This window comes from Triticum aestivum, chromosome 2D (genome assembly GCF_018294505.1).
Source record: "Triticum aestivum cultivar Chinese Spring chromosome 2D, IWGSC CS RefSeq v2.1, whole genome shotgun sequence".
In the NCBI taxonomy this organism is placed as follows: Eukaryota; Viridiplantae; Streptophyta; class Magnoliopsida; order Poales; family Poaceae; genus Triticum; species Triticum aestivum.
The window spans coordinates 553,526,625-553,553,046 of record NC_057799.1 but is presented as its reverse complement, the minus strand read 5'-3'; the positions used below and the strand labels follow the sequence as shown (position 1 = coordinate 553,553,046).

The 26,422-nt window shown below is 45.0% G+C and overlaps 2 protein-coding genes and 1 long non-coding RNA gene across 6 annotated transcripts; 2 read left to right on the top strand and 1 right to left on the bottom strand.

The window, feature by feature from the left end:
- The first annotated feature begins 2,215 nt into the window (after positions 1-2,215).
- On the top strand, positions 2,216-7,194 carry LOC123054446 (uncharacterized). Of its 2 annotated transcripts, none has more exons than XM_044478225.1 (7): positions 2,216-2,391; positions 2,485-2,592; positions 4,216-4,521; positions 4,618-4,695; positions 5,539-5,908; positions 6,298-6,423; positions 6,570-7,194. In XM_044478225.1, the coding sequence occupies exons 1-7, from the start codon at positions 2,273-2,275 to the stop codon at positions 6,912-6,914; spliced, it is 1,452 nt and encodes a 483-aa protein (XP_044334160.1). In that variant the 5' UTR covers positions 2,216-2,272; the 3' UTR covers positions 6,915-7,194. The 2 variants fall into 2 exon arrangements, with proteins under 2 accessions (XP_044334160.1, XP_044334159.1); XM_044478224.1 differs by having other exon boundaries at positions 6,295-6,423.
- A 2,440-nt stretch (positions 7,195-9,634) lies between these two features.
- LOC123054445 (uncharacterized) lies at positions 9,635-13,100 on the top strand. Of its 3 annotated transcripts, none has more exons than XR_006426176.1 (7): positions 9,635-10,022; positions 10,412-10,522; positions 10,630-10,722; positions 10,863-10,985; positions 11,064-11,414; positions 11,807-11,928; positions 12,012-13,100. It is a non-coding gene; the product is annotated as an uncharacterized lncRNA (long non-coding RNA). The 3 variants fall into 3 exon arrangements; XR_006426177.1 differs by having other exon boundaries at positions 9,636-10,022; positions 10,863-11,414; positions 12,012-12,278; positions 12,481-13,100; XR_006426175.1 differs by having other exon boundaries at positions 9,636-10,022; positions 10,863-11,414.
- Positions 13,101-15,710: 2,610 nt separating this feature from the next.
- LOC123054444 (uncharacterized) lies at positions 15,711-22,016 on the bottom strand. Its single transcript, XM_044478223.1, has 14 exons — positions 21,774-22,016; positions 21,369-21,683; positions 21,109-21,261; positions 20,917-21,006; positions 20,739-20,785; positions 20,582-20,623; positions 20,444-20,506; positions 19,946-20,008; positions 19,654-19,695; positions 19,450-19,515; positions 18,617-18,706; positions 17,092-17,172; positions 16,671-16,783; positions 15,711-16,047 (listed from the first exon to the last, which is right to left on the bottom strand). Exons 1-14 carry the CDS (start codon positions 21,917-21,919, stop codon positions 16,003-16,005), a joined length of 1,356 nt encoding a protein of 451 aa, XP_044334158.1. The 5' UTR covers positions 21,920-22,016; the 3' UTR covers positions 15,711-16,002.
- Between the last annotated feature and the right edge of the window lie 4,406 nt (positions 22,017-26,422).

Here is a 26,422-nt window from a genome sequence, read left to right as displayed (position 1 = left end):
AGACACATGCTCGTGTGTATATGTGGTATGTTGTGTCGAGGACTTTGTTTCCTGACTCCACTGGCAAGAATGCTCCATGGATGTGGCTGAAGGCGTTGACCGTCTTCGATAGCAAATGGAGCTGGGGTTCAGCGACTCTTGCCTACTTGTACCGACAGGTAGTTGGTCTGTTTTGTGATCAACTAATTTCTTCATTAGCAATGCAAGCTTGCTGTCAAGTTAACATTGTTTTTCTTTCATATGCAGCTGGACGATGCGTGTTGCAGGATCACAGATAGTGCAGGCGGTGGTAATCTGCTTCTACTTTCTGAATGGAGCTGGGAGCGTCTGCCTGTTGGACGCCCGAAGAGCGTCAGATTTAATCCTTGGTATGAAGATGAACATGACGAATTACGGCGCCCCACTTGGGCTTACAAGTGGGATGTGGTTTCCAAGATGACGAACGATGTCAATCTCATGTACCAAAAGTACATTGCCGAGTTGGACACGATTACGCTTGAGCAGGTAAGAAGGTCATTACTTCAGTCCTTTCTCATGCTTGCTTGAAAAATAGTCATCAATTTTGCATTGTTGCCCTATTTCATAGGTGGTATGGCAGCCATATGGCGCGGGTGAGAGCTTTGGGTACACCGTGGAGTTCCGCCTCAACCCAATGTGCTTGCGGGATAAGGATCTCTGGCTTATGCGGTGCCCACTGATATGCAACTGGGCGATTGAGTTTCATTTGCCACATCGCGTGTATCGTCAGTTTGGTCTGTTCCAGCCTCACCCGCCGGATTGGGTGGACACGGACAAAGCACTTCATAGGTAAGAGAGCATGTCTGCGTATTGACTAAGCATCGGCACTCCTTTTGATTGTGCTAATGTTTGGTTTTGTACCACGCAGGTTGGACAGGAGAAGGCTGTGGAAGATAAAGGACTGGGACAAGCATCATGCTCCGTATGTTACCCGCTTCCAGCTTTGTGTGGAGCAAGCTCGTAGCAGTGCACGCGCCCAGCTTCGTGAGCATAACCCACTTGCTTTTGATAACTACATACGATGGCTTCTTGAAACTACTCGAGTTGAGATATGCCCGCCGGCATATAATGAGGATATTCTTGAAGAACCCGTAAACTTTGAGGATCTATCAAAGGGGAAGTACAACAGAGATGTCAGGGAAGGGCAAGGAGTCCCTGCTATTCCGGTGATTAACTATGTGGTAAAGTGTTCCCTTCTTTACTTTCTCGTTGACCGTATTACACGTGTTTGAATGACTAACGTATTCATTCTTTCTCATCCGCAGCGCACCGAGATCAAGAAAGCAGCTGATGAGAGCCAGTCTATTCTGGAGAAGACACCGGTTGGAAACGGCAATGATGATGGTTCACTACGAGCATTCCTCAAGGTACATATCTCATTCGCTATGAGAGCCAGTCTATGTTGCAGAATTATTGGAGCTATAAATATTTTTATAGTAATTTATAACTCCAGTTCAAATATTTAGTGATTTAAATCGAAGCCCAAATATGTCCTGTAAAAATATGCTCCATTTTTGGGTAGAGGTTTTCACCTTGCTCCATAATAAACATATACATTTTTAAGAGCATTTTGGGTTCATTGAAAAGATTTGAATTTAAATCTGATTGAATTAATTATCTGATGGGGTTTGATCATCCCCGTTTCAAGATCAATGAATTTTAGACATGATGCTCTACGATGCAACTATTTACAAACATTATTCTATTCTAAGACTGTGACAATACTACAGTAGTATACAGTGCGTTAAGTGGATCGTATTAGCGAAATGAAATAATATGGGTCTGCCCAGAATTTGGGTATAGCAAGGACGGGCTGCTGCTTGCCTGCCTGCCTGCCGTATCGGGCAGACGCGCCAGTTGGTCCACCAGTCGAACGGGGGATACGGTACACGTACACCCCGACGAGACCAACGGGCAGAAAGCTTCCTTTACACATAGCCTGCAGGCTGTAGCCCTGCTGTGTTGGTATCGTACTAGTACAAGATATGGCTGGTCTGTTTTTCTTTTTCTGACAAAAAAAAAAGATGGAGGTCTATCCTTGACCGTGGAACTGCGAAAGGCAAGACGGACTCAATACAAACAGAGCGGAAGGGGCTGGCGGCTTGGGGAAATGACCAAGACCCACTCTCTTATTTACGACTCGTGCCATCTCTCTCGCCACCCCATGGCGACAGCCGTCTTCAAGTAGTGTCCTGATCACCCCTCGCCCGCCACACCGGAACACCGCCTCTTCACACTCCAGACCCACGCGCACATGGCTTCCCTTGGAGACGACGGGGATGAGATTCAGGAGGATGTCCAGGAAGAAGGAGAGGATCATCAAGTCCAAGTCCCCGTGGCTGAAGAGGAAGATCATGCCGCTGCTCCACAAAGGTAGGACTACTTCTTTCGCTCTACTTGTCAGATTTCTGGCGCGCCGTGTTCCTCCTTTTCTGAATAAATCAGGCGCTTCTTACACATGAGCAGGGTTGCATCCGGAGGAGATGCTGGTGACCTTCTTCGTGGGAGAGGAGGAGAGGCTGCAGCCGCCGTTGCTGCCGTTGGAGGGAATGCAGGCGCCATCGCCGTCCAAAGGTAGCACCTTTTTTTTTTTGCCTGCTCCGGTTCGTTTAGGGTTTATGTAGAGATCTTGTGCACCCTAGCTAGTCACCGGATGAGTGCCTCGTCCTCTCCCATCCTGCGTATGTGCGGCACAAAAGGAAAACAAGAAATCTGCTTGCTTCCTCCCGTGTCGCCGTCTCTTGCATTGCGCCTCCAACTGCTTTCCCCGCCCGCCTCTCACCACCGCTAGCTGAAACGTCTCCGATTCCGCGATTTTCTTAAATCCCCTGTTCACCTTGGTTCTGTGAATCGATTTGCAGTGATTTGTTGGATCTTGGTTCCTAGAAGTGTTTAGTTTCAGTCACCGACTGGAACGTCACGGGTCCGACCCGTCCCTGCGCGACGTTCTCGTGTTTGGATTTGAAACAAACGGGAACCGACTCGTTCCCCGAAAGGGAATATATTCCAACAATATCCGGAACGAACTCGTTTCTTCGATTTGGTGGAACGACGCGGAACGGCCTCTTGCGGTCTCGCCACCTCCCCCTCCCGAGGCACTCGCCCCCAACCCCTCTCCCTCACGGCCTCCCGTCGCTCCTCCACTCTCATCTCTCCCAAGTCCGGCGGATGGGCGGCAGCGACCAGGTCAACGAATCCTCAGTAGGTTGGCGGCTACCTGATCTATTGGATGGGCAGCGGCTACCAGGCGCAGATCCGCTGCAGGGCAGCAGCGACCTGATCTGCCAGGGATGACCTGGTCTACTAGGAGGCGGCGGCGACCGGGCCTGCTTTTGAGGCGGTGGCCATTCCCTCGCGGGCTGCGACGGCCACATATCCCACGCCATCAGTGTCCCGCCGCTGGCTGCAACAGTTCCAAACCACCTATCTTGCGTTGCTGTTTTTCATCTATGAGATTTTTTCTTGATTGAAATCCAATCTAATAATGTGAATAGTCCAAAAACTTTGAGCACAATTTCGTTGATTGCATGCCCGTTGATGATTATTTACCTTGTCTGTACTCTCAATTTGATGATTTTTTACCCCTGTCTGTACACTCAGTCTAATGTACAGTTCGATGTAAATGCTATGCAAATTTCAATGGTACTACTCACATTTTTATAAAAGATTTTATACATTGTTCATACTGTATACAAAGATTGAAATATACAAATATACACTCAGTCTGATATACTTTGTATGCAAATCTCAATAGTACTCCTCACATTATACAAATATCTATAAAATCTTTGTATATCTAGAAACATGCTCGTTTCAATTTGAGTATGTTTCTAGATATACAAAGATTTTATACTTGTTCATACTGTATATATGTGCATATGAGAGGCAGCTTCACTATTTTTATAAAAGAGACGAGTTGAACTGAATTCATTCCATTCTATATCTCTCAACCAAACATTGCAACGGAACCATTCCATTATATCAAATATCCCTAACTAAACACAAGAACGAAACCGACCCGTTTCAGTGGAATGGAACCATTCCATTCCATTCGACTCGGTTCCCAAATCAAACACACCATAGGTGGATCAATGTCTGAAGCACCTGCTGTGTTGGGAGTTTGGGAAGCAGTAGTAGTAGTAGCAGACTCGTGGTTTACTCCTACTAACAAGAAATATGATGAATCTTTTTGAACAGCCTGCTGTACGATGCTCTTACAGTTGAAAGATATGTAAGGGACCGGCAATGGGAACTTCTTCAGGAGTATCTGCGTCAGTTCATCCGACGCGCCGGTCATGATTACCGCTTACACCATATCCCCATGTTTCACTGTCATCGTGGTCACCTGATGAATTTGATGGCTGCCGGGCAACACTCACAGGCAATGGCATACTTCATGGATCAGCTTAATGGAGATGCCATGAGAAACTTTCCCACTCAGTTTGCTAATGGTGACCGCATCAAATCTGAGGTGGACATGATATGGGAGTCCATCACAAGGGGGTAATGTCTCAATCACCTAACATTGTTTCAACTTCGTGTAAGAAACAAAATTAAATACATACTACGTAACACTCATATCGTTTGACTTGATTTCAGGAATCCCATACAGGAACCAGAAAATGTTGCTCAGAGGATAAATGATTATATGAGATTCCATTTCCCACGTGCAATCGGGTAAACATTCTGTCCTCCATATATGTTAGTAACTTTTGCTTACTGGTTGATTGCCCCTCTTGGCATGTTGCCCTACTGTGTATAATTGTTTGGTATTTTTCCAAGTGTTCACTCACAGCAGGCCATCCAGGCCTCTGAACTATCATGCCTTTAGGTACACACACACTTTGCACGTAGGCAGCCAGCATGTTGTTTTGTTCTCAATTGAGACCATGTGCCATACTTTGGAAGTGGTGCAAATTTGGTAATTAGCAATCACACATGCAGTGATGAGTATGGTCTAATTAGTTTTCTTTGCCATACAACATCAAGATGGAGGCAATAGGGGGCGAGCTGGGGCCATGGCCCGGGCCAACATTGATAAAACAACACTGTTAGGCTACTAATATGATGTTTTGGGAACAAAAATTGGTATTTTAGCTGTTCTTGCCCTCCCCAACGATTATGGGGCAACAATTATTGGCCCCCCTCATACAACTTTTCTGGCTCTGCGACATCAACACAATTTTGGTTTAGCTCGTGGAATCCAATTTAGTGAGTTTAGTGAGTTTTAGCATCATACTGCTATACAGTAAATGACTATAAATAAGACCCATTTTCAAAATCAGTTTTACTTATGACACCTATAGTAATCCATCTTAGTTTGGGTTATGTTTCTATCATATGTGTTATGGGATAAATCTTTTTAGATAGGGCTAGTGTAGGGCTGTAGGCGTGCTGCAACTGTACTTGTCACCTAGGGCCTAAGAGCAACTCCAATAGCTCCTCTATCGCAAAAAAAATAAAATGAACCACCGTTTACGGAAAGTTAAGGCTATAAATTGACTTCTTCCTGTTATGTAGGTATCCATGGAGGCAGGGGAGGAACTTACTATGGCGTTTCGCATTCAGAATTTGCATGCGACCAAGCGGACATGCTACTTTCAGATGCCTTTTGTGTCAAATGGTATTTGACAAAGGTAGCATTCAGTCAAAGCTTGAAAAACATTTGGATGGTAATAATTGCCCGGGTATGACAGAGCATGCTACGAATGTATGGAGGGAAATTGAGTTCCAGATTAAAGCAGAGAAGAAATCGGCTTTGAAGAGGCCTTCCAGTTCCCAGGTCATCTCCAAAGGCCATTCAGAAAGTATAAAAATGCCGAGACTTCAGTCTGCCAGTACTAAAGCCTCAAAAGAGATCGCAGTTGGAGACCCAAGGCCCATGGAAACGGTATTGACCTTCTTTTCTCCTATTTTTGGGTCCTTTCTACTTAATACAATCTGCTACAGCTCTTGAGACGTGTTTTTTTGCTTTTGTTGTTTGATGATAATTTGTATTGAACCGGCCAAGTAGTTTGTACTCCCTCCGTCCGGAAATACTTGTCATCAAAATGGATAAAAGAGGATGTATCTAGATGTATTTTAGTTCTACATACATCTCTTTTTATCTATTTTAATGACAAGTATTTCGGACGGAGGGAGTACGTACTGCTCTTTTCGAATTCCCATATACATGTTGCATTAGGATGCCAACATACATACTAGTTCTAGCTACCAGCTGCACATGATGTGCTTGTTTTGTAGAGATCATGGTTCTGATATTATTAAATTTCTCAGCAGGGTAATATTGGATACGCCCTTCTAGTGAGCCTTTCTGCAGTTATCCCTCAAGACTATGCTGATAAACTGGAAATATGCATTGGCATCATTAATGAATCCATGGACGAGGAGATCCGCTGGAAGGAGGTAAATTCTCCCACGAGAAATGCTTATTGTAGCATCTAACTACAATTTGCTGATTGCTTCATGCTACACTAGACCATTAGCCAACAGATATTGAAAAGACAAGTTCATTTTCCTGACAAGTTGTAACCCTACAAAACCTATTACAGGCAATGAATGGGAGATCAATAATGCTAGACCTGCTTCTGTGGACGGATGTGACAAAGGATCAGTGTAAAGAACTGAGTAACTACTTCAATTCCATCTGTTGTTCAGTGCAGCAACCCCGTCCGCAGCAACCTAATGCACCACCACAAGAGATGGTCCCGCCTACTGGTCATATTGATTTTGACAACTTAAATCTTGAAGGCCTCTTGAACTGCTTCAGTTATGATGAAGAAGAGAAAATTTACATTGAGGCACCGCCTACCCCGTATGATCATATATGGGATTACGTGGATCAAGAAGGTGATGGTGGCCTTGATGAACCTGATGGCAACCCTGAAGACCAATAGTCTCAGCACCTTCTTTTTCACCTCAGAAACTTTAAACTCTTCTTGTTGATTGATGCAGCACTTACTATGGACTCATTTTGTTCAGGAGATTGTTATGTAAACTTATTAGGCCAGTAACACTATTTCCTCTGTCGTTAAAGTGTTGCGGCCGCTGCTGCTGTAAGCCCCTGCTCTCTTAGGCGTGGTACGGGTAACTATTTTTGGTTTCGCTTGATACAGAGTCGACCATGGTTTATATTGCCTATCCATCAATTGACTGAGCTAGCTTGCTTGCCTTCAATTTTCATGCATTCTCTTGTGATTCAGTTAGTTAGCTGTTCCCAGATTTTTTTATAGTTTTTGATGTGATTTTTTGGTTGCATCCTACCCTGCGAATGAAATAATGTTAGAAATTTGTAGTTCTCTGAAACAATTTTTTTTTTTACTTTTTTCTCATTTCTGTTAACAAGGCCTGACAGTCAGTTTTTTATTTTCAACTGCTAGTAGGAGAGGTTTACCAGCAAAACATCATATCTGAGTAATCTAAATTCACCAGTCAAGGAACACAACTGCGTCAAAAGTTTGCATTCACCAAAAATAAGTAAGGGCATCTCTAGCAGATCCCTCATCTAATATACAAAACCTCCCTTTTATCCCATTTCCTTATAATTTTTAGGGAAATGTTTCTGTACGGCATGCCGGCCGAGTGATTCGGCCGGTCAAGCGCGAGCCGTGCGATCTAGTACAATCGTGTGTCTCCTGGACGTTTTCACGCGAGATAGTTTTCAGCCTTTTCCACGCGTGAGTCGCTCTGGTCCACACGTTCTCTTGTCATCTCCTACCTCTGACTTCCTTCATTCCTCACGGGGGCATCACTACCTGCACACGCCGCCGCCGCACCCGGCTCTCTCGGGAGAGCTGGGCACAGACCCTTCCCCTTCCCTCCCCGCCAGGTAGGCCGCCCGCCCTCTGCCCTCTTTGACGCGAGCGGGCCACACATCCATAGCCTGCTGTGAAGCCTCTCCGAGGGAGACGACGACCATGGTTCGAACACAACCATTGTAGTTAGATGGTCACAGCAAATAGCTCATTTGGTTCCAGCAAAGACGGCCGTCGGTCGCAGCAAATCACCCTCCCGTCGGAGCAAAACACGTCACCAATTGCTCGGTTCCAGCACGGCGACATGCGGTTGCAGCTTTTCTTCTCCCCGGCTCCTGCACCTCCTAGTACCGTTGTAACTTTTCTACTGTATGGTTCCAGCATCGGTGGCATACGGTTGTAGCTTTCTACTGCCTGGTTCCAGCACCGGCGACATGCGGTTGCAGCTTTTCTTCTCCCCGGCTCCAACACCGGTGACTTGCGGTTGTAGCTTTTTCTCTCGCCGGTTCCAGCACCGCGACATACGGTTGTAGCTTTCTACTGCGTGGTTCCAGCATCGGTGACCTGCGGATGCAACGTTTTTTCTGTGATCTCGTCGTTAAGCTGCAACTGTCATCGCGGGTAGCTGCGACCGGCGACTGTTTTTTGTTGCTGGAACCTCCTGTTATTTTTGCTACAATCAACTTTTGTTGGATTTGATGTTTGTGGGATTTTTGTTGGAACAGAGTAAATTGTTGCTGGAACCGGCTGTTTCTCTTGCTACAATCAAATTTGTTAGATTTTGATGTTTTGTGGGATTTTTGCTGGAACCAGAGTAATTTGTTGCTGGAACCGGCTGTTTCTTTTGCTACAATCAAATTTGATGGAGTTTGATGTTCGTGGGATTTTTGCTGGAACCAGAGTAAACTATTGCTGGAACCGGCTATCTCTTTTGCTACAATCAAATTTGTTGGAGTTTGATGTTCGTGGAATTTTTGCTGGAACCAGAGTAAATTATTGCTGGAACCGGCTGTTTCTTTTGCTACATCCATTCATGACAGAGATACGACCCGGCCGGGACGGCGAACGATGCCTCGTTTTGCTACAAACCATCACCGGCGTCGACCCCGTGCTACAACCGCGTTGCTTTTTGCTTCAACCGACAACCGCAAAAGCTACTAACTAGTGAGGACTTTTGCTATGATGGGCGATGGGGGATGGCGAGCTACGTCGGGGGTATCGGGCATGAGCGCCGGCGAGCACGCCGACGAGCTGTGGCCGTCGCACACTGGAGCTGCAACCGTCCCGCACAGGAGCTATAACCTGCAGGAAATGCGTCTGTTTGCATGGGTGAAGCCTGCAACGAGGCCGGCCGGCAAGGGCTGCAGCCGGCGACTAGGACGGCCGGTGAGGACGGCGGCCAGCGGCGGCCGGCGAGGACGGCTGGCGAGGATGGCTGGCGAGAGGCGGTGACGGGAGAACACGCGTGGCCGGTGAGATGGACTGGAGCGATGAGATGCAGAAAAGATTCATTCGTACAAGTGCGTTGACGAAGACAACGACGTATCGAACGGATCAAATTGACCCAATCGAACGGCTGGGGCTAGTCCGGCCGAACTGTTCAGCCGGACTGCCGGCGCCTATCAGCGCCCTAATTTTTAAGGGATTAACGTTTGCTCACCTGGCATGTCTACTAATACCACTATAAAAGAAAGAGAGGGCGGAGAACCAGATCATCCTATCCATCGAAACCTGCAATCTGATGGTCTACATCCCTCCAGCATACTAAATACGTTTTACGTTTTAATTACCCACCAATGCCGTTACTTAATTATTTACCAATCATTGCCATTGGGTTAACATCGTTCGCCGACCACGTCGCTCCCCTCTCGCAACCAGCAGTTTCGCTCCCCTCTCGCAACCAGCAGCCGTCCGCCACGCCCTTCCCGGCCTTCGCCGCCGCCGCCCTTCTCGGCCGCCGCCTGCCGCTCGCCCACGCCCTTTCTCGGCCGCCGCCCCACGCCGCCCGCCGCTCGCCCACGCCCTTCACGCCCCGCCGCCCAGGCCCTTCTCGGCCTCGCCGGCGGGGCGGCCCTTCACGCCTCGCCGTCCCCCCTTCACGCCGGCGGGCCACGCCCCCGACGGCCGAGCGGCCGAGCGGCACCTCCGGCGCAGGGGGGCCGGGCCGCAGCAGCACGCCCACTGCCGGCGCTCCCCTGGTCAATACAAGATTCAGTGCCGGCGCAGCAGTACAAGATTCGCAGTACTCCGGTCAGCCATCTTCCTCTCTTTTTTTTCTTCGTCTATACAAGATTCAGTGCAGGCCCGACCAATTCCCCGTTATATTCAAGATGTTGAGTAGTGATTTCAGACACATTGTCTCTATATACAATGTATAAAAAGTGTAAGATCGGCCATGAATTATTGTCTTAATAATTATATCACTGACGCAGGAAAGAAATTGCGCCAATGGGCAACTATGTGTCACCGTCAGTACATTATACACCTTCACTTTGAATGATTTCATCTATTTCAGTTGTCAGCTTTCAAGCATAACTATTCCAAATTGTTCTACTATTTCAAAATAGTTCTGTTAGTAATATTCATTGACTCCTGCATCCGATCCATTAACGTTTCTTGTTACAAATTCCTATTTACAGAAGATGGACAATAATAAACCACGCGCTTCTCTGTCGGGATCGCACCCTGCTTGTGATTACCTTCATCATCGTCACTAATTTTGAAAATTTTCAATACTAACAAGTTCAACAGTACGTATAATCACTTTCTTCCTTTATTTTGTCAACGTCCAATGTTATAGAGCTCTACCTCTACATATACAAGACTGACCACACATTACCCTGTTTCCCTTTGAAAGACCATTGAGGAAGAATGGTACTGTAGCGAGGAATTCCTGAGCATATATTCTACCCTGCTTAGAAGATCTTCACAACTCTCTATGCCCTTCTATGTATGTTCAACATTTCTAAGTTTATATCCGCAGATGACTAAGAAAGGAATGAATGTACCAACATTTTGGGCGCATTATTGTTCCATTTAGATTCCAGTGGAGTTTCTTAAATATATCATAGATCTATTTTTTACACACAGGTTGCAAGATCTGAGGAATTTGATTGGAGTGCTTCACATGGTGGCCCTTCGATTTCTCCAACTTTGGCATAATTGCATTGGAATTATTTCTGATTAAGTATTAGCTCCTGGATTACTCCTATGGTAATGTCTCTTAATCCGGATTGCACACACTGATTCTACAATTCCCCTGATTTTCTTTAACTAATTCTACATTTTCAGCCTCAAGGTGGATTATGATAATTTACTGTTTTGTCTTTGTACTTGGAATATTTGCATTGAAGTTATCCCTGCGTCAAAGATTCCATACGGATCTGAAGAACTCTAAATTGTTATGGTATTCACATTGCTGCTGCTGCTGAATGTGTTGTGCTTCTCACCACTCATGTTCATTCTTGTGTTATGCCCATTAGGAAATATAAGGTGCTGAACTGGTCTTTTTGGTGCGTGGCTGGTCGTTTTGGTGTTTCTAGGGATGCCTCTACGGCAACACAGAGGTGACAGATTTCCGTGACAATTCTTCTATGAAGTGTGTGGTTCACTCCACCTATTACAAATGTTCGAAACCTAAAAGTAGGTTTGTTCTCTTCTATACATGTATGTGTGCATGATCTATAGTAAAATGTAGTCAAAGTTTGTGATAACTCAAGAAACACGAACATGTAGTACATGGATTTTTTCTGGTGTGAGAACACGTCATAAATTTAGTGCTATTTCTGTAGGAACGAAAAGACAACCATTTCTATTTTTATGTTTTTTACAGCATATAATGTTACATTTGTGGATAAACCAATGTAGGGAAATCTGATTGTCGCTTTGGCTCCTTTATACTTTTGCTTAGATTTTTAGTAGTTTAGAGAGCTAGTATTATGATGGTCGACACTACCTGTTCGACAGAATGTCAGCATGCAGTGCTTTATACCGTTTTGTTCCAAAATTATAGCATGAGGTGTCATCTTTTATAGGTCTTCGCAAACTCTCAGAAAGGAAAGATATAACTTCAGTTATCTTTGGTGTTCACCAATGTGCTATAGCGCAGCACCACTCCAAGATGACGAAGTATATTTTTCTGAACGTACCTTGTGAGGTAAAATGGGTTATCTGGCTTTGTAATGTTGTTTCTTGCCGTTTTGGGATTCTGATTTGAAATATTTTCCCCTTCCATTCCAGTTGTTCAAGTAACCTATATCATGCTCATGCGAGGCTACATGCTCACATGATGGAAGCAATTCATAGCCAGTAAAATTTGCTCTTGTTGTTTCAGAATTACACTTATGCATACTCAATATTGAGTGTTGTGATGATGGTAAGAAGTGTGATACAGAGAACTCATGTACTGGTAGGTGTATGTTAGTGAAGGTGGTGTTTAATTTGCAAAGGTGCGAAAAAAGAACAAGGAGCCTATGGCTAATGCTTGCACTCACATTTTTCTCACAGGTTTTCGCTCCATACTTGGATATGTTCTACCATTGTTTGCTTGATTAGTATTTTCTTAGTATAGAACAGAATAATGTTATTTTCTGGTCACCTACAATAAAAATTATTTCTTTTACCTGCATTACCATTTCTTGTTCTTCTCTCTTTAACACGAATATGCAAAGATAGAAGATAAACACATGATCTACTCTACTGACTGCAGATCGTCATTTCTCGATCAACAGGCCGGTACAAGATGTTAAAATCGGTTCCTATTTGTCTACCATTATTCTTCTATATCAAAAGTGTCAATTCCATCGATTTCTTGCTTGTATGTATACTGACTGCAGATTTGCTGAAATTTCAGATTGCAAAACCCAAGATCCAATCCATGCTTTGTCTTAGACTACTACTGGCCGTGTCCTTCCAAATAGATAAATGCATGATGGGACTGAGGTAGCTCCTGCAGATGCTTACTTGTTGTCAACATTAGATGATGATTTGTTTGGTAACTATTTTGAAAAAAAAAATCAGTCTAACATGTACACTATATTCACATGTTAGTTTTGTTTTTGAATTGGCTCATGGGTGTATTTCATATGTGTGTTGGCCGCATAAAGTTGCAAGTTTCTTTTTCTTACATAAGAGGAATATTGAGCCCTCTCACCGAAGCCTTTGCAACATTGTCTTGTCTGGGACGAAGCAAATATTCAAGCTACGCCGGTTATTGTGTTCTTTTAGTTGGGTTCATGTGGCTTTAAAAGATTTTCTCTTTAAAGGTATGTAATTTTTGGATCTATAGTTATTTTTTCTATTGGATCTGTAAAAAGAATAGTTAAGGTTTGTGTCTGGGACGAAGCAAATTACAAAGAATGTAAACTGATAAACTTAAATTGATAAATTGTAAAGCTCTAGGCAAGATTTCACTTAAAATATTCAAGCTACGCCCTTGAGGCTCCGTATATCATCCGCCGCATTGCGCCAATCATCTCCCCTCTATTCCTCTTACACTAAGGGTAGTTTAATTTGTCGCAATCATCTCTTTGCAAGATAAATGATTTAGCTTCCTCTCTATCTTTATGTTTCACTCCAAACCAAAGCTGTGAAAAGACTCCACCAAATGCACTGTAATTTTCACTTTGAACAAATCAAAAGAACTCGGTGCATACAAATTCAGGAGATCCCCCAAGGCCCAAGTTCAGAAGCTGAGAGCTAGAAAAATTCAATGTAGCTATAACGTGTTGAGAGATTGACCCATGAATGTTATGAAACAAACATGTAGGGTGAAGCGGATCCCTCTGCGAGCGAGTGGACACCATCACGTGGGTAGAGCCGCGGCCGTCGCATTGGGGCAGCGGCGCTCTTATCTCGCATCAGCTTCGGCGATCGGTTCGCCCAACACCTCTGGGGCATCTTTCTGCGGCGTTAGAAGATGGGCTACACACCTCCATGATGCATTGGCGCTCCCTCCGACTGCTTCTTCTCCCTTCGGCGGCGGTGGCGGCGGCAGCTTCTACATTGTTGAAACGAACGGGCAAATAATTTACCTATAATTATTGAGAGGGGTTACCTTCAAAATATGGTTAAGTGGGTGGTTAGCATTCCCGCATGTGATCTTCCATCGTCCCTTGCCAACCCAATGCTCTGCGTAGCAAGTTTCCATATTTCATTGATCATGGATTTTCACTGGATACGTCACCTAAGAAAAAATGTGTAGGTATATGGTTGACGATTATAATGTTTCCTTCCACTTGAATGAGGTAGGTATGTTGTTTCACAAGCAATTTGAAATTTAGAGTTTTCGATATGTTTGACTAAGTATAATCGGGACGTGTATTGCACGTGCAAGCTTACTAGTCCCTAGATACAGTAGCGCATAGGCTAGCCAGTAAAGTTTTAAAGGGAAGCTCTCTGGGGTCTGGCTTGATAAACCCCCTGATTTTGTAGTTTCTTCCCTTGTAACTGATATGATTACTACTTAATAAATGTCGCCGAAGTTCAAAAAAAATAAAAATTGAATGCTATTTTTTTTGCACACAAACTCATCTCAAGCACAAAATAGAACAGCGTACACGTTTTACTAGTACATTACTACTACATCGACATAAACTAGCTTAAACATCACTACCTATAGATAAAATCCATTAGTCGTCGGATGAGATGTTGACGCCCTGCGCCGGAGGGACTGGTCTCTTCGCATGCCGCATCCATGACATCAAGGTGAACCTGCCGACGATTTCGCCTTCAAGGTCCTCGCACAACTCCGCAAACTCAATCGACGCCACAACAAATGCACTGACGATGCTTGCGCTCGATCACACGTGCACTATGCAACAACACGAAGATCGCGTGGTGACTATGCAACAACACGAAGATCGCGTGGTTCTTCGTGACGATCTCCGAGTTTGCCACGACATCGGTGTCCGCGCGCTTGGCCTCGAGCTGCACCTCGGCCAACAGGTGCTCCTCCAAGTCCGAGCACGGCGCCACTGCTCCTCCTCTGCCACCTTGGTACGCGCTCTCCTTGGCGGCACACGCCGCGCGAGCGTGAGCATCTTGTTGGTAATGATTCTCTCGTGAACCATGGCACCGTGAAGCTCCAGGAAGACGACAGGGAGGACGACAGGGAGGTGGCACGAAGCTTGGGGAGGAGCGGGAGCTCAGAAGGCCACACGAGAGCTCAAGGAGGCGCTAACAACGACCCGAATCAAGGTCAGTGTAGAGCCGAATCGGCGGGGGCGGTGGACATGGTTGGGGAGATGTGGGCGAGTTTTTTTTCTTTTGAGGGAGGGAGATGTGGGCGAGTTTGGGGTGCGACACCGGTGGACTTTCTATCCCTTAAACTTTGCCCCGCTTTCTACTTTTACTCCAACAGAGGCAAGCCACCGCCCAGTTGTGCCATTAGAGCAAGTATAATAGAGCTGAGTCAGCGGGCTATAAGGAATAAACTAGTATATTTCTGCTTAGTTGGAGGAAAGAGAAGAGGAGAGAGAAGGTAAGCGGGCTCTTCGTGAAGAGCCAGCTCTAGCACGTGCTCCTAGGCACTTTGTGAGAATGAAAGGTGGGCCACATAATAAAAAAGTAGTACACTCTTTTGATGTACTATTATACATGTTGCCTATAAGATGGGCTGTAGATGACATGGCACTGGCTTATAGCCAGCAGCTGGCTATACTATTAACCATGCTCTTACTGCGCGAGGCGAGCAGCTGCTCAGTTTCCTAAGACTTGCCTCTGTTGGAGTAAAAGTAGGGAAGTGGGGCAAAGTTTAAGGGATAGAAAGTCGAATTTGAGGAAAATGCAGTATAGGGATCTGCTAGATGGAGTCTAATCCCTCAAAATGGAAATTTTGCCCTTAAATATAACTTTTGAGGGATGTTCCAGAGATGCCCTAAAATGATCATATTTTTTTCAGAAAGTTTTCATGATCCACCAACTTGACATGCAAGGTCAGAAATTTTAAGAAATTGTACTCACACTTAACAAAACAAGATCCAGGTCTCGATTTTTTCAGTTCTCACACACTTCAGACTGCAGCTTACACACACATAGATCTGGTTCACTTGCCCTAATGATAGTAGGAGGTAGGAACTAGAAGAAATAACATAACAAGAAGATACACAAGACTCGCAAGCCCCTAACAAGTAGCTTAACGTCAAGTAACACCAGTAGGTAGCTAATTGACCGTCTTCGCAAAGGCAAAAGCAGCAGCTGGTACAGTCGATGCTACCATTCAGTTAGACACTCATGTTGCTTGCTGATCTTCAGTTCCGGTTTCAATCTGCGAAGTCTGCGATCCAACAAGTATTAGTAGTGTCCGGTACATAAGCATTGCCCGCTCTTCTTAAATGCACGTAAATATAACGATTTTAGAGGGTCTCAAAATTTATCAAAAGATGCATACAACTAGTATTATCACCTATGTTTTGCTAGGATGTGTTCTCCATTTAATGTCTTTTCATACAGAATGCAGTTAAACTTCTACTCCCTCCGTAAAGAAATATAGAGGGAGTAGTTTCCAAGTATTTAAGATACAAGGGTTAGTGTGTTTTTTCTAATGGTGGCATGGCTTAAGTAGGAGTCAAATTTAGAGCAAATCCAAACGGTTGAATAAGCTTGAAAGCAAAATCATGCTGCCGATGAATTGGCCTAAATTGTCTATCAAGACCAATGTAGATACTTCTCAATACTTACAAGGGATCATTTTCACTACAAAAATACCAAAGTATTTAATCAAATTTGGCACTCCAAGCATTTCATGAAGAAACATACAAAATTCTTGTAGCATGAAATAATTTGCCACCTGACCATCTCGGGGTTGTTGTTTATCATGTAAAGAATCTAAGTTGGCATGTAGAGAATCTAAGTTGTCATTTTGCTGACAGAAATGAGCACCAAAATCCAGTATCTTACCAGAGTTGTCCGTCGCCTTTTTGGATCAAAATCTTGCCTAATAGTTGCCAGTTCCATCCTTGGATTCTTCCTTGAACTGGAAAAGTATTCTTCACTCAAAGGTTTATATGCACCTGCCCAATAAATTAATATAATGTCCTTAAGGATTCCTGAATTAAGTATTATCATGACATAATATCCATGTGAAGTTCAATTGGTGTCCTCCAACGTCAGAAAATGAAAAATTGCAGAGATCAGTTGTGCAATTGTAGGTTTACACACGTCTTAAAAAAATTTAAATTTATCACTGATGAAATTGCAGAGTATTCAGTAGGACCTATGACAGTACCAGATATGGTCTGTGAGAGTAGAGCCCCTTCACAGAGTTCCGCGGTTCCAAATGGTAGCAGGCAGTAAGGTACTGAATGGTCAAATAATTTACCTGCATTTGTCACTGATGACATCCCAGAGTCTTCAGCAGGATTTGTCAAGGTACCAAGCATGGTTTGCGAGAATAGAGCATCTGCAACAAGTTCAGAACTTAGCAAGTGCAGCATGTAGGCACACACCAAGGAGTGGAAAGAACAGGATCATGCCTCATAAAGACTGTAGTTACAAATTATCATGCAAATAAAACATGAATGCAGAACTCCAAAGAGAAATTTTCGGCAACACAGAGCAGGAACACAATGTAGCAAGACATGATATCCTAGGCAAATAGGCCACCTATCCATACATTTGGGTAAGTAGAACTACGGGCTTTTAGTTAAAACCAACTTCCAGTACTACAATGCAACTTCAACTTTGGTCATAATCTTCTATTGATATATTTATCAATAGGTATAGATAATAGAGTTATAGAACAAGTATGAGAATTCACTGACAGCCCTCGTATTCTTGAGGCCAACCTCCACAACTGCACGCTAATTGATACTCTTAGGGAGAATATGTGCACAAGAAAATTCCAGGAAGCAGAACACCTGTAAACTTGAATTTAGAAATGGCTGTTTTAGTCGATCAAATATTACTAGCAGTGTTACTAGACATTTTAGTAAGCAACTGGTTTTAAGGCACCTATCACGGGCAGTGCATCACTGAGTCTCAACAAGCCATATAAGGACAGCTGCCACCAAGCAGTTACCAATAAAGGTTTATCTGATTATTAATAAGTTAACATTACTGACAAGGTCTTGGAATGAACTGACGTTGGCATGCCTTATCTGCCATTTTGACTCAGATAAAACTATCAATGGTGATGTTCCATTTCATTTCAGCACGTCGGCAAGTGCATACTGAATTGTAACAGGGACTCTAGCTACCGGGCACTTTTGAGGGAGCTAAACCAAGTCATCATGTTTGATACAGGTATAACAGCTCTATTGGCTCAAAAGATTATTTGTGCCTGCCCAAGAATAGTAAGCCGGACACTAGTTTCAGTTCATCAGGGCATAACATTCCTTTACAAAAATTTATGTAAACTGTTATCTAACACCATAGATTCAAGGACCAAAGGTGAAGGACTATTTTTCCGCTTGTCAATTAAAGAACAGGAGTCTGCATTTGAATTCTTTCCATTGATGTCTGAATATATCAAGAAATTAGGACGACCAATGTGCACTATAAAAAGGAACATGTGGACATGACCAAGAAGGTGCACGCATGTTTCCAGTACACATAGTACTTTTTTCCCAAGCAATACAGTACACAAGCTTATGCATGTCCCTGCTGCAGGCTATTCTGAAATTACCATGGACTCAAGGAAAAGAGAAGAGTCAAACAAATGCAAGACTCATGAAAGCACATCAAACGAAAATTACCAGCATGACCAGTTATAATCTGTATTAATGAAATCAAAGAATGGGAAATCAAAATCCGTTAATCGTGATATAAATAACTTGTCAGCCAATATTTGGTGTTTTTTAACGACCAATTCTAGACAAAGATTTCAGAATATGCAACTAAGTTACCTGGCTTTTTGACTGATGCAATCGCTGAATTTTCAGCAAGACTAGTCAAGCTACCAGGCACTGTACGGGGGACTGTGCCATCAGGATCACCTGCAAAGAAGTTTGGTGGTTATTAATGGCAGCGGGAAGAAGTGCAAAGAACAACATCAATCCTGACAATACTGAATTATCATTACACATCAGATACAAAATGCGAAATGGCAAACAAAAGAATGACGAAATGGAAAACCAAGGAAACATATGTCCACCATAGATCTTCTATAGATAATAGATAACTTTTGCAAATAGCTCAAACGATGTGCACATGAATCGAATAATAAAAGTGGAAGAGAATTTATCATGGTGATGCACTGCTTATGCACAGGTCACAGCACTGGGACATGCTAAGCAAAGTAGAGCACTTCAAAAGCAAGTTGGTGCAGTAAGAACAATGTGCATAGGATCCAACCATAATGATGCTGACGAATTTAAACAATGGCTGTGTATCACTTCAAAAGCAAGTCGGTGCAGTAAGAACAATTTGCACAAGAGTGCCCTAAGTATTAATCTAGTGCAGCACTTCAAAAGTAAAATCAACAAAGTCGGTGTGATAAGAGCAATATACTGACTGTAGAAAAAACATACGTGGTACCAAATTAAGGCCAGTAATATTAGCTAATTCTATTTTGAAGATAATTACCTTATAGTGTTGTGAAAATGAAATGTGATAAGTGAGGCAAATGGAGTGTCCCAAAAGGGACACCAGTATTTATATGGGAAAAAAGGGAGATAATGACAATTGACTAAACAAGGGGTCATTAAAGAAATACATGTCTGGTGGGTGAAAGAGTTACCATCCTTGCAGAAAAGTTGAGGAAGATCATCTTGACTCGCGTCTGGCCAAGCTTTCAAACATTCCTCTGAAGATCACGTAAGTTCCATCAGTTGCTATCGCATAACCAAGCTAGAGATCAACGGTAAGTTGAGCACAATGGTTCATGCATAAATGAACAGGTATACAAGCAAATGAAAACATGCAGAGCAGAGTCTAGTTTAACCTGTAAAATATACCATCCATTCTTTTGCCTTGCGGAATAATGCTGCCATTGGAAAAAAGATAAGATTATTGACAACAAATGAACAAATGCACATTTACAGTATTACATGGACAATAAAGTAAACATCATAAGGGCATATAAAGAAATTACAGGGCACACAGATTAAATGTCAAGCGCATATAGCCACTTGACTTGTACATTTTGTGGCCTTTAACAGGGAGCAATTTCATGGATTTCATATGGATTAATTGCATGGACCAATGGTACTGGTTTGGATGTTCAGTAAACTTACTACGATTAGTAACCACTTTGAAGGTAGCAAGATTAGTCCGTGAGACTGGAGTAACCGGACCACCTGCCATGAGTTCAGCAGTTAGAAACGGTAGCATCTAGGCAGCCAAACCAGTTATGCTGCCGGAGAATGTAGCATCAGGATGTATTACAGGTCCATAGCAGGCCATGAAATCAATGTGGTAAGAGCAAATAGCCTATTGCAAGTTTGCAGCAGAGAGTACTCGGGGCACTGTAGTAACAAAGTTAATGAGAGATGCAAGCAAGCATTGTCGTTGCATTATCGCATTCTAATTGTGTGGATATGTAAGCTACAGAGGCATGGTTGTGCAGATGTGACCAGCAATGCAGCAAGGATTCAAAAAGTTATTACTGCCAGAAAATACTCCAAATAGAAAGTGGAGACAATGACAATAAACTGAAGTGTTTTGGTGGGCTTTCTTCAAGTGAGACTATAACTTAGCTAAATGTTTGGTGGACGGAGAGGGTGTGAAGTTACCTTTGTTAGAGGCTGATTGAGTCAGTTCCGCTTCACTCATCTTGCCGGCTTCCAAACTTATCTCTGAATTAGATCACATAAGTTCATCAGTTGTTGTGTTATGGAGTTACAGACTGATAAATGAGAAGTTTTACGTACCAACAAGATCCACAAGCCATTCCTTCGCCTTAATTAGTGACTCTGCCGGTCAGGAAGAGAAAAGCAACAAACTAATTACCAAGGAGTTCACATGTATACAACTTTCGGGACATAATTACTAAACAACCATAACATAATTTGTATGACGGTATCGTACCACGAGTTAACCCCTGGGAGTGATCGTCTGAAGTCAAAGAAGGCAGCCTGCACAAAGAAAGGAACATGCAGCAACGTATCCCATTAGTCTGTCAGAGTACCATCAAGAGCCAGCAAGAAGAGAGAATTGAAGAGCATGTCAGTTTCGTGACAAGATAGTCTGTGCTGTGTGTACATACATGTTCTTCTTCTTCTCAAGATAAAGCCTGCCAAGCACAGACGCCGGGATCCGGCCGCCTCGTTTCTTCACGTGGCGCCTCGGACGGAAACTAGCAAAGATTAATTGCAGCATATATATATGAGAATGAGAGGTGATCAAACAGAGCCAGTTTTTAGAGTCACATGATTGCATCAAATCGGTAATGGATTACCAAGCGTAGCCGAAGCCAATGGGAAGCACGTTCTGGGGTTCCATTGAGCCGCGGGCGGGTCGCATATGGTCTTTCAACTCTGGAGTCTTACAAACCAAGTCGACGATAGTCAGTTTAGCCTTGTGCCTCACGCGCCCTATGTCCAGGACAGCCCTACGCAACGCAACGCAACGAAATCAAGATCCCATTTGACGGACCAATGCTCATTTTATCTATCGAATCGATTGCAGGCTTGCAGCGATAGCAGTGTTGGATTTTACCTGTATCTCTTGGAGCAGAGGAGGGAGGAGAAGATGGCGCGGAGCCTGGTGAGGGCGTGGCTCTTGGTGGGGTGGCGGATGATGCACTGGTCGAGGGCGGTGGTGACGGAGCGGGCCTCCGGGGCTCCGGCGAGCACGTCGTCGATGGCCTTGTGCACGCGGAGGTAGTGGAAGAGGGCGCGGCCGTGGACGCCGAGCGGGCGGTCGGACGGCAGGAAGCGGGAGAGGTAGTCGATGGCCTTGTCCCAGGAGCCCGCGTCCACCAGCTCGGCCAGGTGCTTCAGGCACAGGAACACGTCCGTCTGGGTCACCAACCTGCGCGCGCGCGTGCGTTGCCCGAATCAAGAGATGCATTCGCAGAGGCAGGTTTGAAGGGGGGAGGGGGAGACACGACTGCGTGCTTACACATCCACGGTGCGGTTGAAGTTGTGGTGCCCGAGGAAGGAGATGAGCCGCCGCTGCCGGAAGCGCGACACGCAGGGGAACTCCGGCGAGCGCTTGCGCTTGCCGGCGACGGAGAAGCCGAACTCGCTGCGGGTGGGGGGCCGCATCGCTCCGGCGCCGTTGCTGGCTGGCTGGCTGATGCGCTGCGCCAAGGGGAGGGAGGAGACTGGACTGCGCCGGGGGATTGGGGATTGAAGCAGAATTTTGAGGACGAAGGGAGAAATACTAATATATATACGGGCGATTATATCCGTGGGACCCAGAACTATCGCGCGCGCCTGCGTCGCGTCGCGCTGTGGCGCGCTGCGTCGCAACGGGTTGCGCCGCGCTGCGTCGGGGTGCGCTGCGTCGGGTCGGGGTGCGGCGCGGCGCGGTGCGGTGGAGTCATCCGATGAATGTTTTTTTTTAAGTTGGACCGTTGTCTTGTTTTCAGCCCGGTTTAACGTGACGAATTTAGAAAGCACTTAAAACTGAGCAAACCAGCGCAATGCTCGGGCTATAATGCATGCATACAGATGAATCAAATAAATGATAACTATCATTTTCAATCTCGAAGTTTATTTCTCTGTTGGGAGGGTCCGGACATCAACGGGCACCAGCAGGCTCTCTAAAATTCAACCGTCTATACAGTCCGGCTCACCCAAATCCATCCCATATATGAACGAAAAGGAGAATATATTAATATCGCGAAGATACCAATTACACACAGTCTCTGCACCAACAAGTCACAAAGACATCCAAGATGCACACAGCCTGAAAAGAAAAAAAGAAATGAAAAAAGACCTCGCCACAGTGATCAACTCCTCTCAGCAGCAGTACACGAACCACCATCAAAGACAACACCCGGGAAACATGAAAGGTCTCCAAAAGCGATGCCTTCAAGAAGGAAACAGTGCACAAGCGCCGTTGTCGTCCGATCCAAAATCATAGGTTTTCACCCTGGAGAAAGACCGAGCTCTCAAAACAATACCTTCAACAAGGCAATTGCCAGGCACAAACAATGAATGCCAGACCTTAGGTTTCACCTTGAAAATCATGACTCGGCACCCGAGGAGCACCACCAAAAATGAAATCCTCCAGTGTTGTCGCCCCCACTTGACACTACTGCTACTGAAAGTTATCAAACACATGGCTAACTCCATCGCCTTCAAGGCCCCCTCCGCTTTACTGATCCTCCGATCTAAGCCATCAAGACTTTCTCCGCCGTTGTCTGTGCCATGGAAATCGAGATGCCGACATATCCCATGGTGTAAACAAATAACAGAGCTTCACGCCACGCCCTCCTGGAGCCACATAGGCTGATATGGACGCAGACGACCGGATACTATCTGATCCAGATATCCTTGGGCAAGATCTCCGACAGTAGTTCCGGAACACGTCAACGGCCAGATCGAGGAGGACCGATCAAGCAGAACACTGCCGTGATGTGATAAGAGCACAAGGCCGCCACCACACCGCTGGTCCACCAAGCCGACGCCATCGACGTCACGGCAGAGGACATCGGCCTGCGCTGTCCACAACCCGCAGCTCCTGGCGCCAGATCTGACGGAAACGTCAAAAAGGTAGAGGAGGTAGGATGGGCAGTTGGTCAGATCTAGTATGGATCGTACATGGACGATAGTTGGAGTCGGCGGCTCTCCTAGGCTTCCCTCATCTGGGATCCCTGGGGAAGAGGATCAAGTTGGCCCTGGGCCCCTGGGGGGGGAGATGTAAGAAAAATTACCAATTTGACGCAGTGGCCGGCCCGCCATCACGCCATGCCGACCTGCCATCTGCCGCGCCGGCTCGCCCCGCACTTCAGCGTCGCGCTCGACTGGCAGCGGTACAGCGCGCATACGAGGAGGCAGGCCACCAGCCCAACCTGCCGGAACCAAGCAGCCGCCCAAAACATCACCGTCTCCGCCGTCACCAAGGGAGACTCCGCCGTGCCCGAAGACACCCCCATGACGCGAGCAAGGTCCCCGCTGTCGCCTTCGGCTGCAGCGGCTTCGCCCTGCAGCTTCCTTCGGCAACGGCGGAGAGGAGTGATGTTTTTGGTGGCGGCGGCGCTAGGATTCATGATCCGCCTGTGTCGCCTGCACGGGAGCGACGCCGGGGACGTGGGCCTCCAAATTATGGTTGTCCGGACTATCCGCCATGTTATCTCCAACACGTGGTCCCAACACAAAACCCCACCTCCACGACACACCCTACCATTTTTTTGCCAAACCTTCCCTGCCCGCTCGGCCTCCCACCGTAGCGGGACATTTATTGTTGGAGTTGTGTCCACTAAAATCAGATGACGCCCACCTCACCTTTGCCATTGAGCCTCTCCCCTTCACACTACTTTCCCATAGACCGCCAAGGAGGACTGCCCCGCCAACCGCCCCACTCACCATCCTGACCCGTCCTCTCTGGGTGTTCATGCCAATCCGCCACCGCCATCAAAGGAGGAGGAGATGTGTGCCTACTGTGACGCCGCCCCTCCCCGCCCGAGCCAAGAAGACAGATCTGGTGTCTCTGGGAGATTCACAATAAAAGAAACATATAAGGATCAAATCCTGATGCGAATCAAAATAACCAACATGATATTATCTATTGGTTATGAAGCATTGAATTTTTAACAACTTTGCCAGAAGACCAACAATTCATCTTACATCTAAAGAAAAATGTGGGTAATAGTACCCCCATTTACAAACATATTTCTCTATCCCCTTTTTCGATAGAACATTCAGTACCTGAAGATCGCATTTCGATGTCACTGGAAATGTAAAAAACAAACATCCATAGTGACAGTTGATTTCCGATGTATGTATGACAAGGAAACAATAGAAAACACAAACGTAGATTGCTAAAAAGTGAAGCAACATATGTGATTCATGCATATACAAAGCAACTATTTCATGCATGTGATTTTTCGTGCAATATCACTATCAAGCATGACCGAATGGGTAAAGTTAAAAATGAATCTTCCGATGAAAGCTAAGCCCCCTCTACTATGTTGCTTCTGGTATCAGCTCCAATGACTAAGCCAAAATACCTAAATAGGTTAAGCACTCAATTTGTTATGCCCAGGATTTCGTCAAGTGATATGAATATTTACAGAACTCCTAATCTATGTACCCACGTTGGCTAAAGTGGTTGGGTTCATGAGTATATGTGCTATTGTAAAATCGATCAAGAAGCTAATAATATAAAAGGCTAACAACTAACTAAACTGAGAAAACTGAAAGAAAACACATTTGACTCGGACTGAGAGGTAACATATTTTCATTTTGAAACAAGATTGCACGACATTTATTGGTGCAAACAAATGATCACGGCTTGCAGATTAAAGACAAATTGAGCATCTCTAACTAATCTAAAAAATGTTATTAAATAAACTACAGATTATAGGCCACCACCGTTGTCATTCTATGCCTCTCTCCATTTCCTCTCATACAGCCAGCCACCTTCGACCATGATGACCCACAAGTATAGGGGATCTATCGTAGTCCTTTCGATAAGTAAGAGTGTCGAACCCAACGAGGAGCAGAAGGAAATGATAAGCGCTTTTCAGCAAGGTATTCTCTGCAAGCACTGAAATTATCGGTAACAGATAGTTTTGTGATAAAGTAATTTGTAACGGGTAACAAGTAACAAGTGTAAATAAAGTGCACCAAGATCGCCCAATCCTTTTTGTAGCAAAGGACAAGTCTGGACAAACTCTTATATAGAGAAAAGCGCTCCCGAGGACACATGGGAATTATCGTCAAGCTAGTTTTCATCACGGTCATATGATTCACGTTCGGTACTTTGATAATTTGATATGTGGGTGGACCGGTGCTTGGGTTCTGTCCTTACTTGGACAATCATCCCACTTATGATTTACTCCTATTGCAAGCATCCGCAACTACAAAAGAAGTATTAAGGTAAACCTAACCATAGCATGAAACATATGGATCCAAATCAACCCCTTACGAAGCAACTCATAAACTAGGGTTTAAGCTTCTGTCACTCTAGCAACCCATCATCTACTTATTACTTCCCAATGCCTTCATCTAGGCCCAAACAATGGTGAAGTGTCATGTAGTCGACGTTTACATAACACCACTAGAGGAGAGACAACATACATCTCATCAAAATATCGAACTAATACCAAATTCACATGACTACTTATAGCAAGACTTCTCCCATGTCCTCAGGAACAAACGTAACTACTCACAAAGCATATACATGTTCATAATCAGAGGGGTATTAATATGCATATAGGATCTGAACATATGATCTTCCACCAAATAAACCAACTAGCATCAACTACAAGGAGTAATCAACACTACTAGCAACCCACAGGTACCAATATGAGCCTTTGGGACAAAGATTGGATACAAGAGATGAGCTAGGGTTTGAGAGGAGATGGTGCTGGTGAAGATGTTGATGGAGATTGGCCCCCTCCCGATGAGAGGATCGTTGGTGATGACGATGGTGATGATTTCCCCCTCCTGGAGGGAAGTTTCCCCGGCAGATCAGCTTTGCCGGAGCCCTAGATTGGTTCCGCCTCGTGGCGGCGGAGTTTCGTCCCGCAAGCTTGCTTATGATTTTTTCCAGGGTAAAAGACTTCATATAGCAGAAGATGGGCACCGGAGGCCTGC